Source organism: Pleurodeles waltl, chromosome 8 (genome assembly GCF_031143425.1).
Source record: "Pleurodeles waltl isolate 20211129_DDA chromosome 8, aPleWal1.hap1.20221129, whole genome shotgun sequence".
Classification (NCBI taxonomy): Eukaryota; Metazoa; Chordata; class Amphibia; order Caudata; family Salamandridae; genus Pleurodeles; species Pleurodeles waltl.
This window is the reverse complement of record NC_090447.1, coordinates 418,878,574-418,896,294: the sequence shown is the minus strand read 5'-3', so window position 1 is coordinate 418,896,294 and position 17,721 is coordinate 418,878,574. Positions and strand designations below refer to the sequence as shown.

The window sequence follows — 17,721 nt, the reverse complement described above, 5'->3', positions numbered from 1 at the left end:
ATGGGATCTAAATTTAGTCTTGATGTTTCTCATATGCATGCCCCTTTGGCAATGCCAGTTGTTAATTACAAATTAACACTAAGGACCCTCTTCCTCATTGCCATTGTGTCAGCACACCATATGAGTGAATTGCAGGCATTGTAGGTGCAGCTGCCCTACTCCACATTCTTTCTGGACATGTTGGTATTGAAAGCGAGTGGCTTTCCTACCTAAGGTTGTGACTCCCTTCTGTATTGGTTAGTCAATCACTTTGACAGTTTTTTTCACCCCCACTCACCTGGAAAAAGAGAAAGAGAGGCTTCATTGCCCTTAAAGGGTACTACGTCTTTATATCAACATCACAAAATACCATTGTTTGGATGACCAACTCATTGTTTGGTTTTCTGGGACAAAGATTGACCGGGCAATGCAAAATAAGTCCCTGTCAAAATGTATGGTCCTCTGCAACAAAATCGTCTATGCAGAGCCAAGAAATATCCTTCAAAGGCATGTTGGCTCATTCCTAAAGGGTCAAGGCCCCTACAACAGCTTTGCCACAAGGGGTTTGTTCTGCTTTCCCTCTTATCTCATACCCGAGCTTACAGAACCTCTCTGGAATGCACTTCTGAGTTTAAAGAAGACATTTATTGTTATTAATTCCCCACCCACAAGTTCCTGAGATACGAAACTAGTAGATTGGAAGCACACGTTCAAAAGTAGTCGCAGCAATGAAAGCAAAATATATCAAAGTACTTCTCAGTTGCAATGTACACAGCAAATAGATGTGATTATATTATAGCATAACTTCAAAGCAAAGAATTAAAGTCAAAATTCATCACCGTATGGGCAAGGCGGTAGGGCCTATATTCAGCTTTATCTTTCTGGGGTCTGAAAGTTGATGACTCCGGTCAACTGCGAGAAAGAGATTCTCTACCCAAACGGGAGGCAGGCAACTGACGTCTACTTCCTGTCTGAAGTCAAGCAGATTCAATCTACCTCACCATAGCCCAGAGTCATCCTTAAAAGCAAACTCAGTGTGAGAGCCGAAGAACCTTGGAGAGAGGCCTATTCTCCTGAGCTCACTCGCTCTCAGACTGGATTGCGAGGTAAACACAAAATCTACGTGCTCTTATCAGCTAAGGCATGGTGTGAAGAAAACCGCTTGGTCCATCTTGTGGAAAAACACAGCTTGGAAAAACACAGCTCATCTGCAATGTCTCAACTGCAATGTCTAACCCCTCGTTAAAGCCAATAGGCAGCTAACCTAAATATCAAAAGTAATGTCATGTCAAAGCCAATAGGCAGCTAAACTGACTACAGAATGTAATGGATAATGCCATGTCAAAGCCAACAGGCAGCTAAATTGAATATCAAATGTATTGTCTAATGTCATGTCAAAGCCAATAGGCAGCTAAACTGAGTACAGAATGTAATGACTAGTGCCATGTCAAACCCAATAGGCGGCTAAACTGAACACAACATGTAATGTGCTACTGGTGAACATTGAGCAACTAATATGCGGAGTGGTGAAACACAAAGACATTGGTCAAACACAATTACTAGCATCACAGGGTTCCTGTTCTAAAAGTCTGCCTAGCTACAACAATGGCATACGAAACACAACTTCCTTGATAGTCTGGTCCAACTGGAAGCTAACCATGCCCATTCACTTTATTCCCCCGACCCTCCACCTTTGGGAGGTACTGCTATAGTATCTATTCTAAAGGTGAGAAATCTGCAGTTAGAAGTATCCACCAGAATAAATTACTTACCTTTTGGGTATGCTTTTTCTAGTGGATGTTCAATCTAATCACATGTTCCTCCCTACCTTCCCGTTCTGTGGAGTGGTCTTTTTCTTACATCTAAACAAAATTTCAAAGCTAGCGAATCAGCCGACTGTCTCAGTAAGTCTGCCCTACACTTTGGTGTCTAAGGGGCCAAAAGGAGAAAATACAGAAAAATGGACACTATGCAGGAATGGTGTTATATGCGATTCTGCTCTGTCACTTCCAGTGCGGTGTGTAGTCCATGGCACCTCCTGCCTGCATGCGAGCATTGCTGAAGAAGTTTGTAGTTCCATTCTGGTGTCTGGGGATGTTTACAAGGTGAGGATTGTGCAGTAAGAAATTGTGTCCACCAACAAGATTGTTACTGTAGATAAGTAGATATGGGAATATCACAGTTGCTACACACCTATTTATTGAGACAGCGTTGAGGGCTTAACCTTTTATGTAATATATAATAATATGCATATTTCCTCTCATGAGGTTTCGGTATACAGCACAGATTGTGTTTACTTTGTGTCCTGTTAATCGGGACTCAGAAATATTGCATGCTACGGACACATTTTTGCTATGACTGGTGTGTGCATACTCTGATTGCACTCTTCTTTGTTTCTCTGAAACGTAATGCCCAGAAAAGAACTGAATACCGTTGCTGTATATTTTGTTTTATAGCATTGGATTCGGTTGGAGATCTTCCCTGATGTACTGATCCACAGACTGAAGATGGTGGTGGACCCCGCAGACAGTAGCTATATGCCTTCTCTGGTTGTAGTTTCAGGTAAATAAATTTGGAAAAGGTTCATTAGGAATAACTTTTGTTATTGTGCTTGAGAAATAGTCATTGAACTGAAGGCTTTTTGTTTGTGCAGGTGGAAATTCCTTAAATAACCTCGTTGAGTTGAAGACAATCAACATTAATCCCACTGACACTAATGTACCTCTCCTCAGTGATTGCTTAGAGGTAAGTATTGGGCAGAAAGGTCTCCAACGTGTGCCTTTAAGTGCCCATATACATTAAAGATGTCACTATGCTCTAAATGTCATGGCACCTTGAAATCAAGTGAATGGTGAATATTTTCATGTTTACTTAGACTTCTAAACTGGCACTCCTAGTCAGCCCTCTGAAAACACATATTTTCCTATCCGTCGCGATTTGGTGCTGGATTGCATGGCTCGGAGCCTTCTGTAGCAGAATCCCTAGATTTATGCCATCTGTATCGATTCCAGACTGTAGGAGACCTATGCACAAGCTTTGTGTATACTGTAACAACATAGTTGAAAATATTCCCTTAAAGTGAATGTGTGCCATCTTGGACTAGCATGTCATGCGTTGTTTATCACAGCATGAGGTCAAGCATTAGTGAATTAGAGAATCTTAAATGTTACCTAATTTTTAGGTCTCAACTTCAGACATCTTTAGTTGTTTGTTGTCGAAGACCTGTTGTCTACAAGACATTAAGAGTGGGCTTTAGTCAGGCTGTTTTTTCTGATTCAATGGCTTTCTGTCTCTTAGTCCGTTGCTCTTTATTTAAATGGTTTCCTCCCTTTATATTTTTTTTGTACAGCCTCTGGAATATAGCTTTCTCAACATCATTTTGATCAGCTGCCTTCATTATTTTACTGCTGACATGAAGGAATTATTTTTTATTTCTCTTTATCTCTCCGGGGGAGCACTTGACTTTCCTCGCATTCATCCCTCTCTCCCCGCTCTATTTTGTTATTTTTTTTAATGAGTATTTTTTTCTTATAAGGGTCTAGCAGCTGCACACTCTAGGAAGCTGGCCTGGTGTGTGGTGAGCACCTATGGTTTTGTCACCTTATACCAGGTCCAGGTATCCCATATTAGTGAAGTGTAGGCAGTGTCTAGGAAGCCAGGGCTCTCTAGAGGTAGCAGTGGATGAGCAGCCAAGACTTATCTAGGAGATTTGCAAAGCTTATGCAATACCACTATAGCCATGCAGCACTATCACACATGAAAGAACCACAGTGTTTAAAAAAAATAAAGGTACTTTATTATGGTAACACAAACACTAGAATATTATTAGGCAGTTCCCCCAACTGGAGATAAGTAAACACTTATTATGTACACATTAGCAATCAGTAAAAAGCATAAAAAGCAACAGGCATTGGCAAAAACAATAGAAAGTAGTGTAGACCTTACCAGAGGGCCAAACCATACACTAAGAAAGTGGAATGCAAGAAACAGTCCCCCACCCAAGGATGTGGAATCTTTGTACCTGGTTTTCCCCAAAATTAACAGGAGCACTTTGGAAAAGGATTGTGCAAGACCCAAACAAGACTGGAAGGACCCAAAGGTAGATTCTGGCAGAAGAGGACCTGCAAAGGAACGGGACCAAGTCCAGTTCGTGAGGGAGTGTCCAGCGGTGGCAGGAGCCACTACCCACCCTTCTGTGGATGCAGGACCTGGTCGACGGTGGACAAAGAAGACCAGCATTGTGGCACAGGAGCTGAAAAGGAGTCCCTGAAATGACCCACTTCAGCTGTCTGGTTGCAGTTGATCAGTGGTGCTGAAGAACCACCAACAAGCCTTGGCAAATGCAAGAGAGGCAGAAGACGAATTTTAAAGGCTAAAGATGACCAGCAAGGCCCAGGTGACTCAACCCAATGAGGGGAGTCCTGGGTGAATCTCAGCAGTTGGGAAAGTCACAAGAAGAGGCGGCAGCCCCCACAGGAAACCCACTGGCAGCAGGCACAGCAGTCGCAGTGAGGCCCACTCAGCACACTTGAAGAGTAGTCCCACATCGCTGCAGCAGCATAGAGGAGCATCTGCTTGGCAGGAAGAAGTGCTGGGGGCCGGAGATACACGAAGCCTGAAGATACCTTGGAGGAGATGCAGACAAGCCTTGGTTGCTGCAAGAGTCGCAGTGTACCAGGGTACTGTTCTGCAAGGAGAATCAAGGGCTTACTGTTTCCCAAGTTGGACAGCTGGCAGAGAGGACCAAGGCGACCACTCCAGACTGCCACCTGTGATGCAGTATCCACGCTGTTCCGGAGGATAGCAGATCCATGCAGTCGCTCGCTTTGAAGTTGGTGCCTGCAGATGCAGGAGAGTGACTCCTTCACTCCAATGGAGATTCCTTCTTGCTTGTTGATGCAGATTGAAATCTCGTCGACCTCAGAGGATGCGCAGCCAGGGAAACGTTGAAGGTGCTGGAAGGAACTGGAGAAACAATGTTGCAAAGCGGAGTTGTCACTGAAGTTGCAACTTGTTGGTTCCTGAAGAGTCCAGGTGCGGTTCCGGTAGCCAGAAGATGAAGTAAACAATGCAGAGGAATGCTGCTGTGAATCGTGCAAGTCAAATCTGGGGACCCACCAAAGAGGGAGACCCTAAATACCCCAGGAAGGGGAATTGGTCACCTGGCAGGGTGACCAGCTATCAGGAGGGGCCTGTGATGTCACCTACCTGACCTAGCCACTCAGATGCCTCTGCCTACCTTGGATTCAAGAAGGAAGAATGACATGGCCACCTGGAGCAGCTCTGGACCCACCCATGGGGTGGAGATGTTCAGGGTAGTGGTCACTCCACTTTCCTTTGTCCAGTTTCGCACAAGAGCAGGGACCGGGGTTCCCTGGACTGGTGCAAACTGGTTTATACAAGGAGGCCACCAAATGTGTCCTTCAAACATATGGGTGGCTTGGGGAGGCTACTGCTCCCAAGCCATGTAACACCTATTTCAAGGGAGAGGGTGTTACCTCCCTCTCCCACAGGAAATACTTAGTTCTGCTTTCCTCTGTCTGACCTGGTCAAGCAGCAGGAGGGCAGAAACCTGTCTGAGGGGTGGCAGCAGCACGGGCTGTCTGGAAAACCCCAGAAGACTGGTAGGAGCAATGCCTGGGGTCCTTTAAGGATCCCCAAGAGTGCATGGAATCATACAACCAATACTGGAAACAGTATTTGGGTATGATTCCGACATGTTTGATGCCAAACATGCCCAAGTTTGGAGTTAAAATTATGTATCTGGACTCAGGTAGTGACCGGTGTCCAGTACACGGGTAAAAATGGCTTTCCCACACTTACGAAGTCCAGAGTAATGGAGCTGGAGTTCGTAGGGGCATCTCTGCTCATGCAAGGGTGCCCTCACACACAGGGACCTGCACCCTACCGTTTAGGCTAGGAGGGCCTTCAATAGGGGTGACTTAGAGGGACCTGGTGCAGTGACCTGTAGTGAAAGGGTGCATGCACCTTTTCACGGAAGCTGCAATGGCAGGACTGCAGATACATTTTGCATGTGCTCCCATGGATGGCACAATACATGCTGCAGTCCAGTGCAGAACCCCTGGTGCCTCAATGCACGGGTCCCTAAGTACCATTTACTAGGGAGTTTTATGGGGGCACCAGTATGCCAATTGTGGGGTGTGCAAAGTCCTAGGCCACCAAGTTTAGAGGGAGCAAGCACACTCACTGGGGCGCTGGTTAGCAGGATCCCCGTGAAAACAGTCAAAGTATACTGATAGCAGGCAAAAAGTGGAGGTAACCATGCCAAAAAGATGGTACATTCCTACACACACTGCTACCAGACTGCTTGCTTTTGAGCATTTGCTCAACTTTTCCTCACTTCCTGTGCTTCCAGTTTCCACCCTTCTACTCCTCATATCACCAACTGCTCCCTCCTGACTGCTCTGCGCTTCTTTGTAATTTCTGCTTTTTTTTTAGCTAATGGGCTGATTACTTCTTAGAGATTGTGCAGCATCATGTGCAAAATTTGTTAATTTACAGTTTTTTTCATTAATTTTACTATTTTGAAATGGGCATTTTGGAACAGTCAACTAAAGTGAGCAAAAAAAAATAATCCGGAATGGATGCCCATTCTTGGCCAGTTGTAACTTAGAATGGTTTTACTTTATGCTAAAAATCACTCCAAGATGGCCACCCTGGTGAGCTTTTTGGATTTTGTAAAATGACATTTACACAATGCAAACTATCCAACCTATTTTCTTTGGCAATTCTTGATTTCAAATTTGCCATAATACGTTGAGCATTTGAAAAACAAATATAAAATTATTAGTAGTGGTAGGCATTTATATTTGTAGAAAACCAGACTGAGACAGTGGCAAATAGTGAATCTCTACAGCAAAGAAATAAAAACCTAATCCTGGTACCAGTAACTGCGTTCAGTGAAAGAGGTATGGTAATTCAAAGGTGAAGAGAGGTTTAGCTTAAAAGATGAAAATAGAAAAGAAAAAATATGAATATCTGGAGGACACAGTAAATGGAGCATGCAATGCTTCAAATTGTGACCAAGCAGCATGGTATTTTTTAAAGGTACAACTTAACCAACCTGTTTTAGAACATTGGTAAATTAGTTGGAAGAAAACCAAAGAGCTTTCATTGTTGTGTTGCCAAAACAGAGTTTGCTTTCCTCTGCCACTTACATTTAGCTCCCTACTGCAACATGTTATTCTATCCTATCACTCATATATGTTTTATCAAGTTGACAAGCATCATGTCATCCAGATAAGCACTTTAATTTACGAGTGACCTACAGAATTCCACAAGAGTCTATTCTTTTGTTTAAAAATCTTCACCCTTTTTTTGGAACCTCTCAAAGGCACCACAGTCCTGGAAATTTAGATGAACAAATACCAACTTTATCTGACTCTCTCAACAGTAAATTACATTGACTGCTTTAAATGTAATCTCTGTATGATCAAAGAATCTTAAGCCACTTCTTTTAAACAACTAAAGTAGCAAGACTCGATCCAGATTTGGCTCACTTGCATGACACGTAATGGATTTGCACTACAACTCACTGTGTATTAAAAATTGCTCCGATTTAGTATTGACACTGCCTTCTTCTTAAAAATCTACATCAACACAGAAGTAGACCGCTTGTTTCCAATATCCCTCGTGCAAAATCAAGCATATCTCCAGTGAAAGGTACTTTTGGACCACTGTCTAAGTCGTAGTCCTCTTGAATGATACAGTGAAGTGTTCCACTTGCTTAGCAATTAGTAAGAGAAATTGGTGGTTTGCAGGGTTAGGTACTAGTGATAAGCACATCCCACATACTTCAAGTACATATTTACCAGGGACCCATATCTTATTAAAATCATAATTGGTAATTTTAAAGGTGCAGTGTATTACTTTTGTTGGTAATTTAGGATTTGCATTAATTTTTGTGCCCATTTGCTTTAGGTGTGCTATCATTTGGTTGCATTTTTTTTAGTATATTCTACCTGTGAAAGGATGGGCTGTATAACACATCTCCAATTGATGCAGCATCATATATGGTCCTGTGATAGTGGCACTTGGTTTTGCCTTTTGGTGCATGTTTAGCTGTTTATATTTTATTTTAATTTTTGGAATGGATCCACCTGGCTGTCTTCCCTTTCCACAATCATCTCTTTCCTCCCCTGTGTCCACTCAGTCTAATTTTCCAGACCAAAACGTATTCACACTGTGGCTTAGAAGTCATGCTCCTTCTCTGCTCTCTTGTCTGCTTTCTGCATGTGGAAGATTGAAAGACAGATTCATGGTGGAGATTGTGTGGAATACTAAATGTTTATAAGGGGGAGAATGATTAACATAGTGTATAAATTAGTTTTTTTGGTGACCTTATTGCATACAATTACTTTAAACCAAGTGAAAGCCTGATTTTCAAATATCTTTGCATTCTAGTGGTTTGTACAGCACCTAGCAAAAGTGTAGTTTCAAATATATTATATTTTTGCAGTACCACCGATATATAGAGGTGGCCATAAAGCAGTGTCGGAGCTCTGGAATCGACTGCAAGATTCATAGTCTCAGTGTTCTAGGACGCATCCGAGCAGATGAAGAAGATCTTGCCACAGTGCCTTTCCTGGCTTCTGACAATGAAGAAGATGAGGATGATAAAACTAACACTGGGAGGTAAGGCTATTTACTTTTTAAAGGCTTAATTGTAAATCTTTTTCTGCAGTTCGTTCAGCCCTTAACCTAGGTTACAAGAAAGTTGTTTAACTTCCGAACTTTTTTCAAAGTGGATTTTAACTAATTCTAGTTTCTTCATCCTTAAGTTGAAAGCGTGAAAGAAATTCACCTATGTTTAGTATTCAGCCAGTTCATTCCTTAGTAAACTACTAAAAGGTAATTCAAAACACCATTATGTGATAGAGACTTCTACCTGTAAATCCCTTACCTTTGATTTTTCCCCAGTTGTCAAACTGGATCTGGAAAACATTTGCCTGCGTGCACTGTCGGGTGGCTCCCTTCGGATCCGCTTGGCGTCGCTGGCGCCAAACGTGATGTCACGGTCATCTATACATGCGCCACCCAGGCACGCAAGTTTCAGTTTCTTTCTGCGCCAGTTATCGCAGATCTAGAGAAAGCTACCCCTCTGTCACTTTTTAACAGGCCTTTTTTCAACATTTTGTCTTTTTTTTTGTTTTCAAGTTTGTAGAGGAGGTCATCAAAGAAGGCAGGGTTCAAGCAGTGTGGTGCTTGACACGGGGCCATGTTGGTTACAGATCCCCATTTTGTTTGCCTCTAGTGCCTTGAGCGCAAGTTGTGCTCAGACTGCAGGGCCATAGCGCCAAAGGCTTTGAGGGAGCGGTCCCTAAAGCTGCTTGTGGCCCGGTGGTCGACAACACCAGCACGTCCGGCTCTCGAGGTCTTGGTCAAGGAGGAGGTCGCAGGACCGCTCCAGGAGCCCTAGGTCCTCTTCGTCCCACTTGAGGTCCTCGGGACACTCGGGGAAGAAGCACAAAAAGAACAACTCCTAGAGGACTTCAACTTCGCTTTGACCGTTCGCCGACGAGACGAACCGGAAACAACTGCGTTCCTGGTGCAGTTCTGCAGAGCCGATGCCCAGTTTGACTCCGCTCCTCCCCCCGTTTCTGTGAGCCGGATCAACACCCGCTCAAATGAATGAATTTTACGAGACTATGTATTTGAGCGGGCTAATCCTCTGGTTTACCTTTGGGCCCGCCTGTTCCCATCAGGTTCCATGCCAGCGACTTCTGTCATTGGGGGGGCTCACGGACCCGATTCTGGATCCAGACCAGTTCCAGTCATACCCAGGTGAACTTCTCTGGCATTTGTCATGACACCAATGCTCCCGGAACCGCCGGTGCCCACTGGTGGCGCCAGCACCATCCTTATTCACGAAAATCCAGAGCTGGAACCTTTTCATTCCTACGCACTTCCATTTGGCTACCTGTATGTGCCCAGAATTCACCAAAGTGTATAGCGATGGAGGCATTTTACTTCAGGTTTGATAACTACTGTCTCTTTTTACTCTGGGCCAACTGGCTGCTAAAAGCGACGTCGATGAATAAGCTACAAGGAATTGCATTATCCAGTCTAAGGGCCTGAATATTGCGATATTGCTGCCATTCTGAAACCGTGGCAGACCCGAAAAGACCGTCAAGTCAACAATGTTCACCTGCCAAATTTAGATGTATTCTGGGTTAGCAGAAAACAGAGTGCCCTTACTAATCGTCAGGCTGGTGGGTTACTGCCAAGCCTATTTAGATGTTACAGTCCTGCATGACTTTTGCTGTACCCAATGAACATCAGACAGTGGCACTGGCCATGAAAGAGATGTAAGACACACATACACACTGTACCTTAGCTATGTGTCCCCCTGCACCACTGTTCCCTCTCTCCCTTTCCCACTCCCATTGGTATTCCACCACAACACGGTCATGCCTGAAACACACATTATGGACACTGCACACGACACAACCACAACAGTTAATACAAATACACACTCATCTACAAAAACACACACACACCTATGTACAACTACACACATCACAATGACAGCCACACAACACTCACTTGAATGTGACACACAACCAAACATACACAACATAAAACTCACTTACACAGAAAATTACATCACCCATTCCCGTTGCCTCCGCCTCAACCAGCCAGTCGCATTACATACACTGACTCACATACACCGCCCATAGCACAACATCGCAGGTACACTTCCCCTCGCAGTGTGCCACACCAACGTATTCAGTCAATGCTGATTCCCTACCTTGAGGATTGGGGGGGTGGGGGCTGTCAGGCTTTTCATATTTTCTCCGTGTCCAGTGGCAGCAGCGACAAAAGGTGGGTCCACTCGTGTAACTACAGTTGAAAGCGGAAACATGGGAAAAGGTGAGCTATGGTGCCCCCTTTCCCCCCAAAAAAATAATAATAAAAATCTGCTAACTCAGATATGGAGATCAGACCACTACAGTTGGCTTTGACGGTAAGGCACATCCAAATGTGCACTGCGGTAAAGGGCTGGAGTCCTGTCTCAGCCCCTATTTCCAGTGCTGCCATCAAAAATCTTGGCCCAGTCAGTGGCAGGCAGGAAATTTTATGTTTTTTCGACAGCAAGACCATTACTGCTAACATCTTAATCAGGCCATAAATCTATTGCAGCTCTCTTACTGAACGAAGACAAGTACTTAGTCACACCAAGCAAAAACCTAGTTTTCATTTCAGCCGAAGTAAGCATACTTCTTCTTAAGTTGTTTCTGCTGAAAGGCAGCAAGCAAAAACTAATGGGTTTAGTGGCTTCCATGGGAATGAATAAATCATATACTGTGATGCTGATCTCCTTCCAACAAGGGGCAATATCATTGTTCATTCTATTGTAATAAAAGGGGTGATCACTTAGAAGTCACTTGGACAAGGAGAGAGCATAGTTAGAAATAGGTAACATTGCTTTGTTAGTAGAAGTACAAAACACTATGTAAATAAAGTGTGGAGAGTAGGGTAATTCCCCTGTTTAGTTGTATTCTTTAACTTCCACTACAGCCACCAAATGATGAACCAACCTTTTATGAGATTATAATATAGGCTGAGTAGAGTACAGAAAGGGTCCACAGCTGATCACACAAATTCCACTCATCCTGCATTGTCTTCAGTACATGCAATAGGAGCAGTTCAACAGTCTGTGTAGTAGGGACTGTTATTTTTATGGCAGACTTAAGATGTTGACTTTAAATCTGCTATCACTAGAAATTATTCTTAAGTTACCTGGTTGCCTAAAACCTCCTCAAAGGATTGCCCTTCCAGATGTCTGAGCTACATTTAAAAAAAAATACTCTTTAGTACTTTTAATACTGCGTAAAATACAGGTAGATAAATGTTAACCTGTGGGTGTCACAGTAGCATTGCATAGAAAGGTTACATAATAGCACTGAAAAGCACAGTGAAGCATGACACCAGTAATAAGGACAAACCACACAAGCATCTGTGTGAGATGAGCAGAAATAATCCAACTGGTCAAGGATCCATTAATGATGAGAGGAAGAAACGTTTTCAAGCATGTAATCTATTGCAGAGCTGAGGGCAATGCTGTACAAGGTCACCATCAAAAGTAACATCCAACACCTGCACTCTTCTCTCAAGCGAATATGTTAGATCAACACTTGATCTAACACCTGCACTCTTCTCTCAAGCGAATATGTTAGATCAACACTTGATCTCAATTATGCATGTGGCAGTGGACAGTTCGGGTGCACATCTTGTTGAACTATTCACTTTAGGTTGTTTGTCTTCCTTTGAGCAATGGTTCATTCTTATACTGAAAATAAAGGAGTGTGGATGCAGTTGTGCTATGCCCCAATTATCTCCAGGCTTCAGAGCCTTCTGCGGAATAGGCTCTAGGATTGTTATTGGTCTGACTCATCCTCCCCACCCCGAAGTGAACTGCTACAGCGGACAACCTCTTCAGCTGAGAGAAGCTGCAGAGAAAATATTTGGTACCCCACCACATCCCGCTGCAGGGCCTTTGGGCTCCAAGGGTCCAATGTGGCTACCAGTTGGGATCTTGTTTGTGGATCCGATGCCAACTACGCCACTTGGTCTCCGCCTGAGATCAGCCCGTTCCTCTAGCACAGCACCGCCAACCCCACTCCTGCCACAACATCCAATTTCGTCCCTGTAGCAGTGACTGATGCCACACACTAGAACCTTGATGCCGGTTATCACATCACCAACACCGGATCTAATAGTTTTATCTGAGGTGAAAGCTCAGCCACTATACATAGGCCCTCGACATTATGTCCATTCCAATTCAGAGCCCCATTATGAGGACAGTGGTGACTATGGTCGTAATTTTTGTGACAGAGGGGGGGAGATATTTGGTGAGCTTAAGGATGCTAGTGATCTGAACACTTCATCAAAAGCTGGGTTGTCCTCTCCAAACCAGCCTTTGGCTACTGAAGACTCCACCGTGGTAATTAGTAGGGCAGCAGAAGTCTTTGATCTTACTCCTTTAATACAGGAAGTAAAAAAGAAATAGCTTAAATGATGCCCTTAATCCAGCCCAGACTACTCAAGAACCCTTGCTACTTTTTAATGAGTCTTGTAGTGACATTCTGTGGGAAACCTGGGCAAAACCAAAATCTTGCCGTACAGTAAACACACTTGTGACAAGATGGCTTTGATATTCTCCTAGAGAATCCAACTTTGTGCTCCATCACCCCACACCTGATGAAGTTCCGTTGAGTTGCTGCTTCCTCCCACTTGATCTAACACCTTTTCAAGGTGGCTCACGCACTCTTCACTCTCTTTTTGGAATGGATACAGACAATGATTACCGTGTCGGTGATGAGTTCTCTCAGCCCTATCATGGGTTTAATTGATAGAACAATTTGCAGGAGGCCAGTGGGCTCAATACCTCCCCATAAACAGGTCTCCTCTCACTGGACTCTTCCCCACCGGCAAAACCCCATTAGCAAATCCTTAACGGAGTACAGCTACCAATTTGAAGGTAGGATGCAACAGTTCGTACCGCAATGGGTCCTGCACATCATTTGCAAAGGATATGCCTTCCCTTTCCTTTCTTCACTGCTGAACCTTCCGCTGTTCCAGCAGTGCCTGACAGAGGACAATCTGTCCCTTTTGCAGAAGGGAATACAAGCTCTTTTTGCCAACCGGGCTATCAAGAGGGTGGCTACACTGTCCCAGTTCTTGTCCATGGAGACTGAATGGTGGACATGCAGGATGCCTCTTTCCATATACCTGTCCAGGAGGCCCGTCAGCACTACCTGCGGCTTGTGATGGGACAGGAGCATTTTCAGATCACTGTGCTCCCCTTTGGTCTCATTAGCGTCCTTCGGATATTCAGAAAATTGATGGTAGTGGTAGCAGCATACCTTCAGATCTCAGAGGTGCCATTCTTCTCCTACCTCAACGACTGACTGTTGAAGACTGGTTTCACCTGAGGCAGTCGTCAGCCACATCCAGACTATGACATACCTCCTGTCATCTTGGGATTAAATATCGGCATGGCAAAGTCACTCCTGACTCGCTCTCCGATGTCCCCTTCATATGAGCCATTCTGGACACAGTCCGATTTCGTGCCTTTCCCTCTACAACAAGTCTAGGGCAATCAGGCTATGATCCAGATCTTTCTGCCTCTGTCCTGGATTTCAGTGAGTTCGACTCTGAGGCTACTGGGACTGATTGCCTCCTGCATCTTGCTGGTCGAGCATGCCAGGAGGCATGTGTGGGCTCTGCAGTGGAACTTGAAGTCTCAGTAGGCCCAACATCAAGGGGACCTCTCTTTCCACATACAGATCTTGACTGCGAAAGATCTGCATTGCTGGATACTGGACTGCAATTGGTCTGATGTTAATGACCGATACATCACTTCTGGGGTGACATTCTGGGAGAGGTGGAGATCAGAGGCCTTTAGTCTTTGGCGGAGTCCCACTTCTATATCAACCTTCTGGAGCAGAGGGCCATCAGCTTGGTATTGGAAACCTTCTTTCCATCAATCAAGGTGAGATCGGTTCGGGTGCTCATGGACTACACCACCGTCATGTGGTACTGCAGCAAACAGGGCAGGTGTGTTTTTAGCTTGTGTGTTAGGAGGCCCTGTGCCTCTGGAAAGGGCTAGACTGCCAAAGAATTTTCCAGGTGGCAAAGCACCAGGCAAGATAGTTGAAAGCCAAGGCAGACTAACTCAGCTGCTGATAACTAGCAAACTACGAGTGGCAATTACACTCAGATTTGGCACAATGTCTCTTCGTGAATGGGGAGAACCTTGACGCGATCTATTCGCCACTGCTGAGAATGCACAATGTCAGCAGTTTCGCGCGTTGGAGTTTCCCAGGCGTCTGTTGCTAGGAGATGTATTCCCACCCAGATTGCCCCTCCTGGAGGGGGGTGGTTGGGGTGCTGTCATTCCAACAGAGAAGGGTTCCACACCTGGGCCTTATCAATCTCTGCCTTCATGCTTGGAGATTGAGCAGTGACAGCTGAATACCTTCGACCTTCATCTGGAGGCCATTTTGGCAGCCAGACATCCCTTTGCAAAACTCTATATGCCTGTCTGGACACATTTTTGGCTTGGTGTGGTACACAGTAGGTTGACGCCCTACAGGCAAAACTGCCTGATGTTTTGTGGTTTGTCTTGTCCATGACCCAGAAAGGCTTTACCATCGTCACAGTTACTGGTTACTTTTCGGCTTTTTTACGGTTGCCGGATCAGCCCTCATTGTCTAAATATCCAGTTATGCATTTTGTAAAAGGTTTAGAACATTTGTTTCTGCTTGTTCCCTTTGTCATGCCACAGTGGAACCTTAACTTCTTCCTTACATTTCTAATGTGCATTCCTTCGAACCTCTTCACAGCCGCCCCTTGCAACTTTTCACCCGTAAGATGTTGTTTCTTCAGCACGGTGAATGAATGAGCTCCAGACTCTCTAACGCCACCTTCTTCCAGGCAAACTTGTTTTGCAGACACGGCCATCTTTCTTACCTAAATTTGTGACACCTTTCCACATTGGTCAGAACCCATTTTGCAAGCGGTTGTTGCTCCTCCTCCCTGCTCTAAGGAGGAGGAAAGACAACTTTGTTTAAACCCCAAGAGAGTGCTGAGTTTTTTTTTTTTTTTTACATATCGAAAGAACACTGGGTGGATGGTTAGCTCTTTGTTGGGTTCTCTGGAGAGAAAAAATGCAAAGCTATAGTGAAGAGAACCTTTTCCCGCAGGATCGTGCTCTGCATTAAGATTTGCTATGCATTAGCTAAAAAGCAGCCTCCAAAAAAGACTCCTGTGAATATTACCAAAGCCAAAGCTGCTACCACTGTGTTAGCCTGCAAGTCGCTGTCCTGGACATCTCCCAGGCAGCTAAATGGGCCTACCTAAATAGATTAACAAACCTCTAGTTTCTAGACAGTCAGGTTCATTAAAAGGGGCCTTTTTGCCAGCTCAGTCCTCCAGGACTTTGTGGTTTGAATCCTCTCACGACCCACCTCTAAACAAATACTGCTTTGGTATCTATTCAAAAGATGAGGAACCTGTGGCTAGATGCCTCTACCAGAAGAACAAGTTACTTACCTTCAGTAATGTTATATCTGATAGAGACTTCTAGCTGCAGCTTCCTTACCTTAGAATTCCCTGGCGTCAGCTTCGAATCTGGAATTTTTCTGCTGAGCAATACCCTGCGCGCGCCGTCGGGTGTTGTCATTCGGATCCGCGTGCGTTGACCAGCTCCGCGTGCGTCATTGGAGCCGTCTATGACGTCACGGTTGTCTATATAGACGCTGCCTCGGCGCACGTACACCAGTTCTTTTCCTTCCGTGCCAGTTAAGCGCAGTTCCGGAAAGAGTTACCCTTCTTCGACGGTTTGTCGAGGCTTTTTTGACTGTTTGAAGTCATGTCTTCGAGAAAGACAGGGTTCAAGCTGTGTGGTGTGTGTCATCGCACCATGTCGGTGACGGACGCGCACCGTGTTTGGCTTTGGTGCCTGGAGAAGGACCACGACTCCACCTCGTACTCCGGCTGTCGGGCCATGGCTCTGAAGACCTTTAGGGAGAGATCCCTCAAGCTTTTCGCGGCCCGACATTCGTCCTCGGTCGGCGTGACTTCACGGAGATCACAGTCCCGCAGTAGGAGGTCGCAGCACTGCTCCCGGAGCCCCAAGTCCTCTTCCTCGCATTCGAGGTCATCTGAAGGTAAAAGGCACAAGAAGAAGAAGAAGTAGTCCAAGCGGACTTCGTCTTCGCCATTCCCGTCGGCCGACGAGGTGTCTGTGGAACGTCGACGTTCCGAGCGCGCTTTCACCAGGGGCGACTCCGCGTCTTCCCCCTTTTCCGGAGACCGGATCGACCCCCGATCAGATAAAATAATTTTACAAGGCCATGCATCTCGTTTTTGAGCGGGCTGTACCCTTGGAGGGGTTTTCGGGCCCTGCAGGGTCAGCAGGGGCCCCTTCAGATTCGACGTCGGCAGCTTTGGCCTCAGCGGCTTCGGGGACCCCAGGATCCGATACCGGATCCGGACTGGTGCCAGACCCTCACAGTCGACCTCCTTCGGCGCCGGGTCCGACGTCGACGATTCCACCAACGGCGCCCACCGGTGGTAGACCCATCCTTATTCTGGATGATCCGGAGCCAGAGCGACGTTGTATGACGTCGACTTCGACTGAGCCAATTCGGCCCAGATCATTGCCTGAGCATTATTTAGATCAGCCAGACGCAGGAGAGGAATGGGAGGGGTCTGAGGACCCTTTAGAATGTGGTTTTCAACAGGACTGGTATGAGGGTCCAGGGGAGGCCAGTGGACTGGACACGTCTCCAGATACTGGTATGTTCTCTCCTCCTAATTTGGCTACGGAGGAGGGTGCTTCATTTGCTATGGTGGTGCGTAGGGCAGCTGAGGTCTTGGACCTAGATTTGCCTACGGTGCCAGTCAGGACGAATATCCTGACATAAGTGCTTCAACCGGGGGTGACAACATCAGAGCCGATGTTGCCCTTCAATGAGGCTCTTACAGACGTCCTTCTGGGTACATGGTCCAAACCAGCACAGGGGCTCCTGTGAATAGGACGGTCGGCCGCCGCCATAGACCCGCTCCGAGTGACCCTAGTTTGCTGACTCAACACCACACTCCTGAGAGCTTAGTAGTACCAGCCTCTACTTCCTGTCGTGCCTTCCCTTCTGCTCCCCCGGATAGGGAATCCAAGAGGCTGGACCAGCTTGGGAAGAAGATGTTTTCTTC

General features: G+C 45.6%; 1 protein-coding gene across 4 annotated transcripts in view; it reads left to right on the top strand.

Annotated features, from left to right (window-relative positions):
• Window positions 1-17,721, top strand: part of HERC2 (HECT and RLD domain containing E3 ubiquitin protein ligase 2) — a 1,448,528-nt gene that overhangs the window by 824,351 nt on the left and 606,456 nt on the right. For all 4 annotated transcript variants that reach the window (XM_069204283.1, XM_069204284.1, XM_069204285.1 and 1 more), the window contains exons 54-56: window positions 2,436-2,541; window positions 2,633-2,724; window positions 8,459-8,634. In XM_069204283.1, the coding sequence (XP_069060384.1) occupies window positions 2,436-2,541; window positions 2,633-2,724; window positions 8,459-8,634 (374 nt within the window). The remainder of the gene's footprint in view (window positions 1-2,435; window positions 2,542-2,632; window positions 2,725-8,458; window positions 8,635-17,721) is intronic.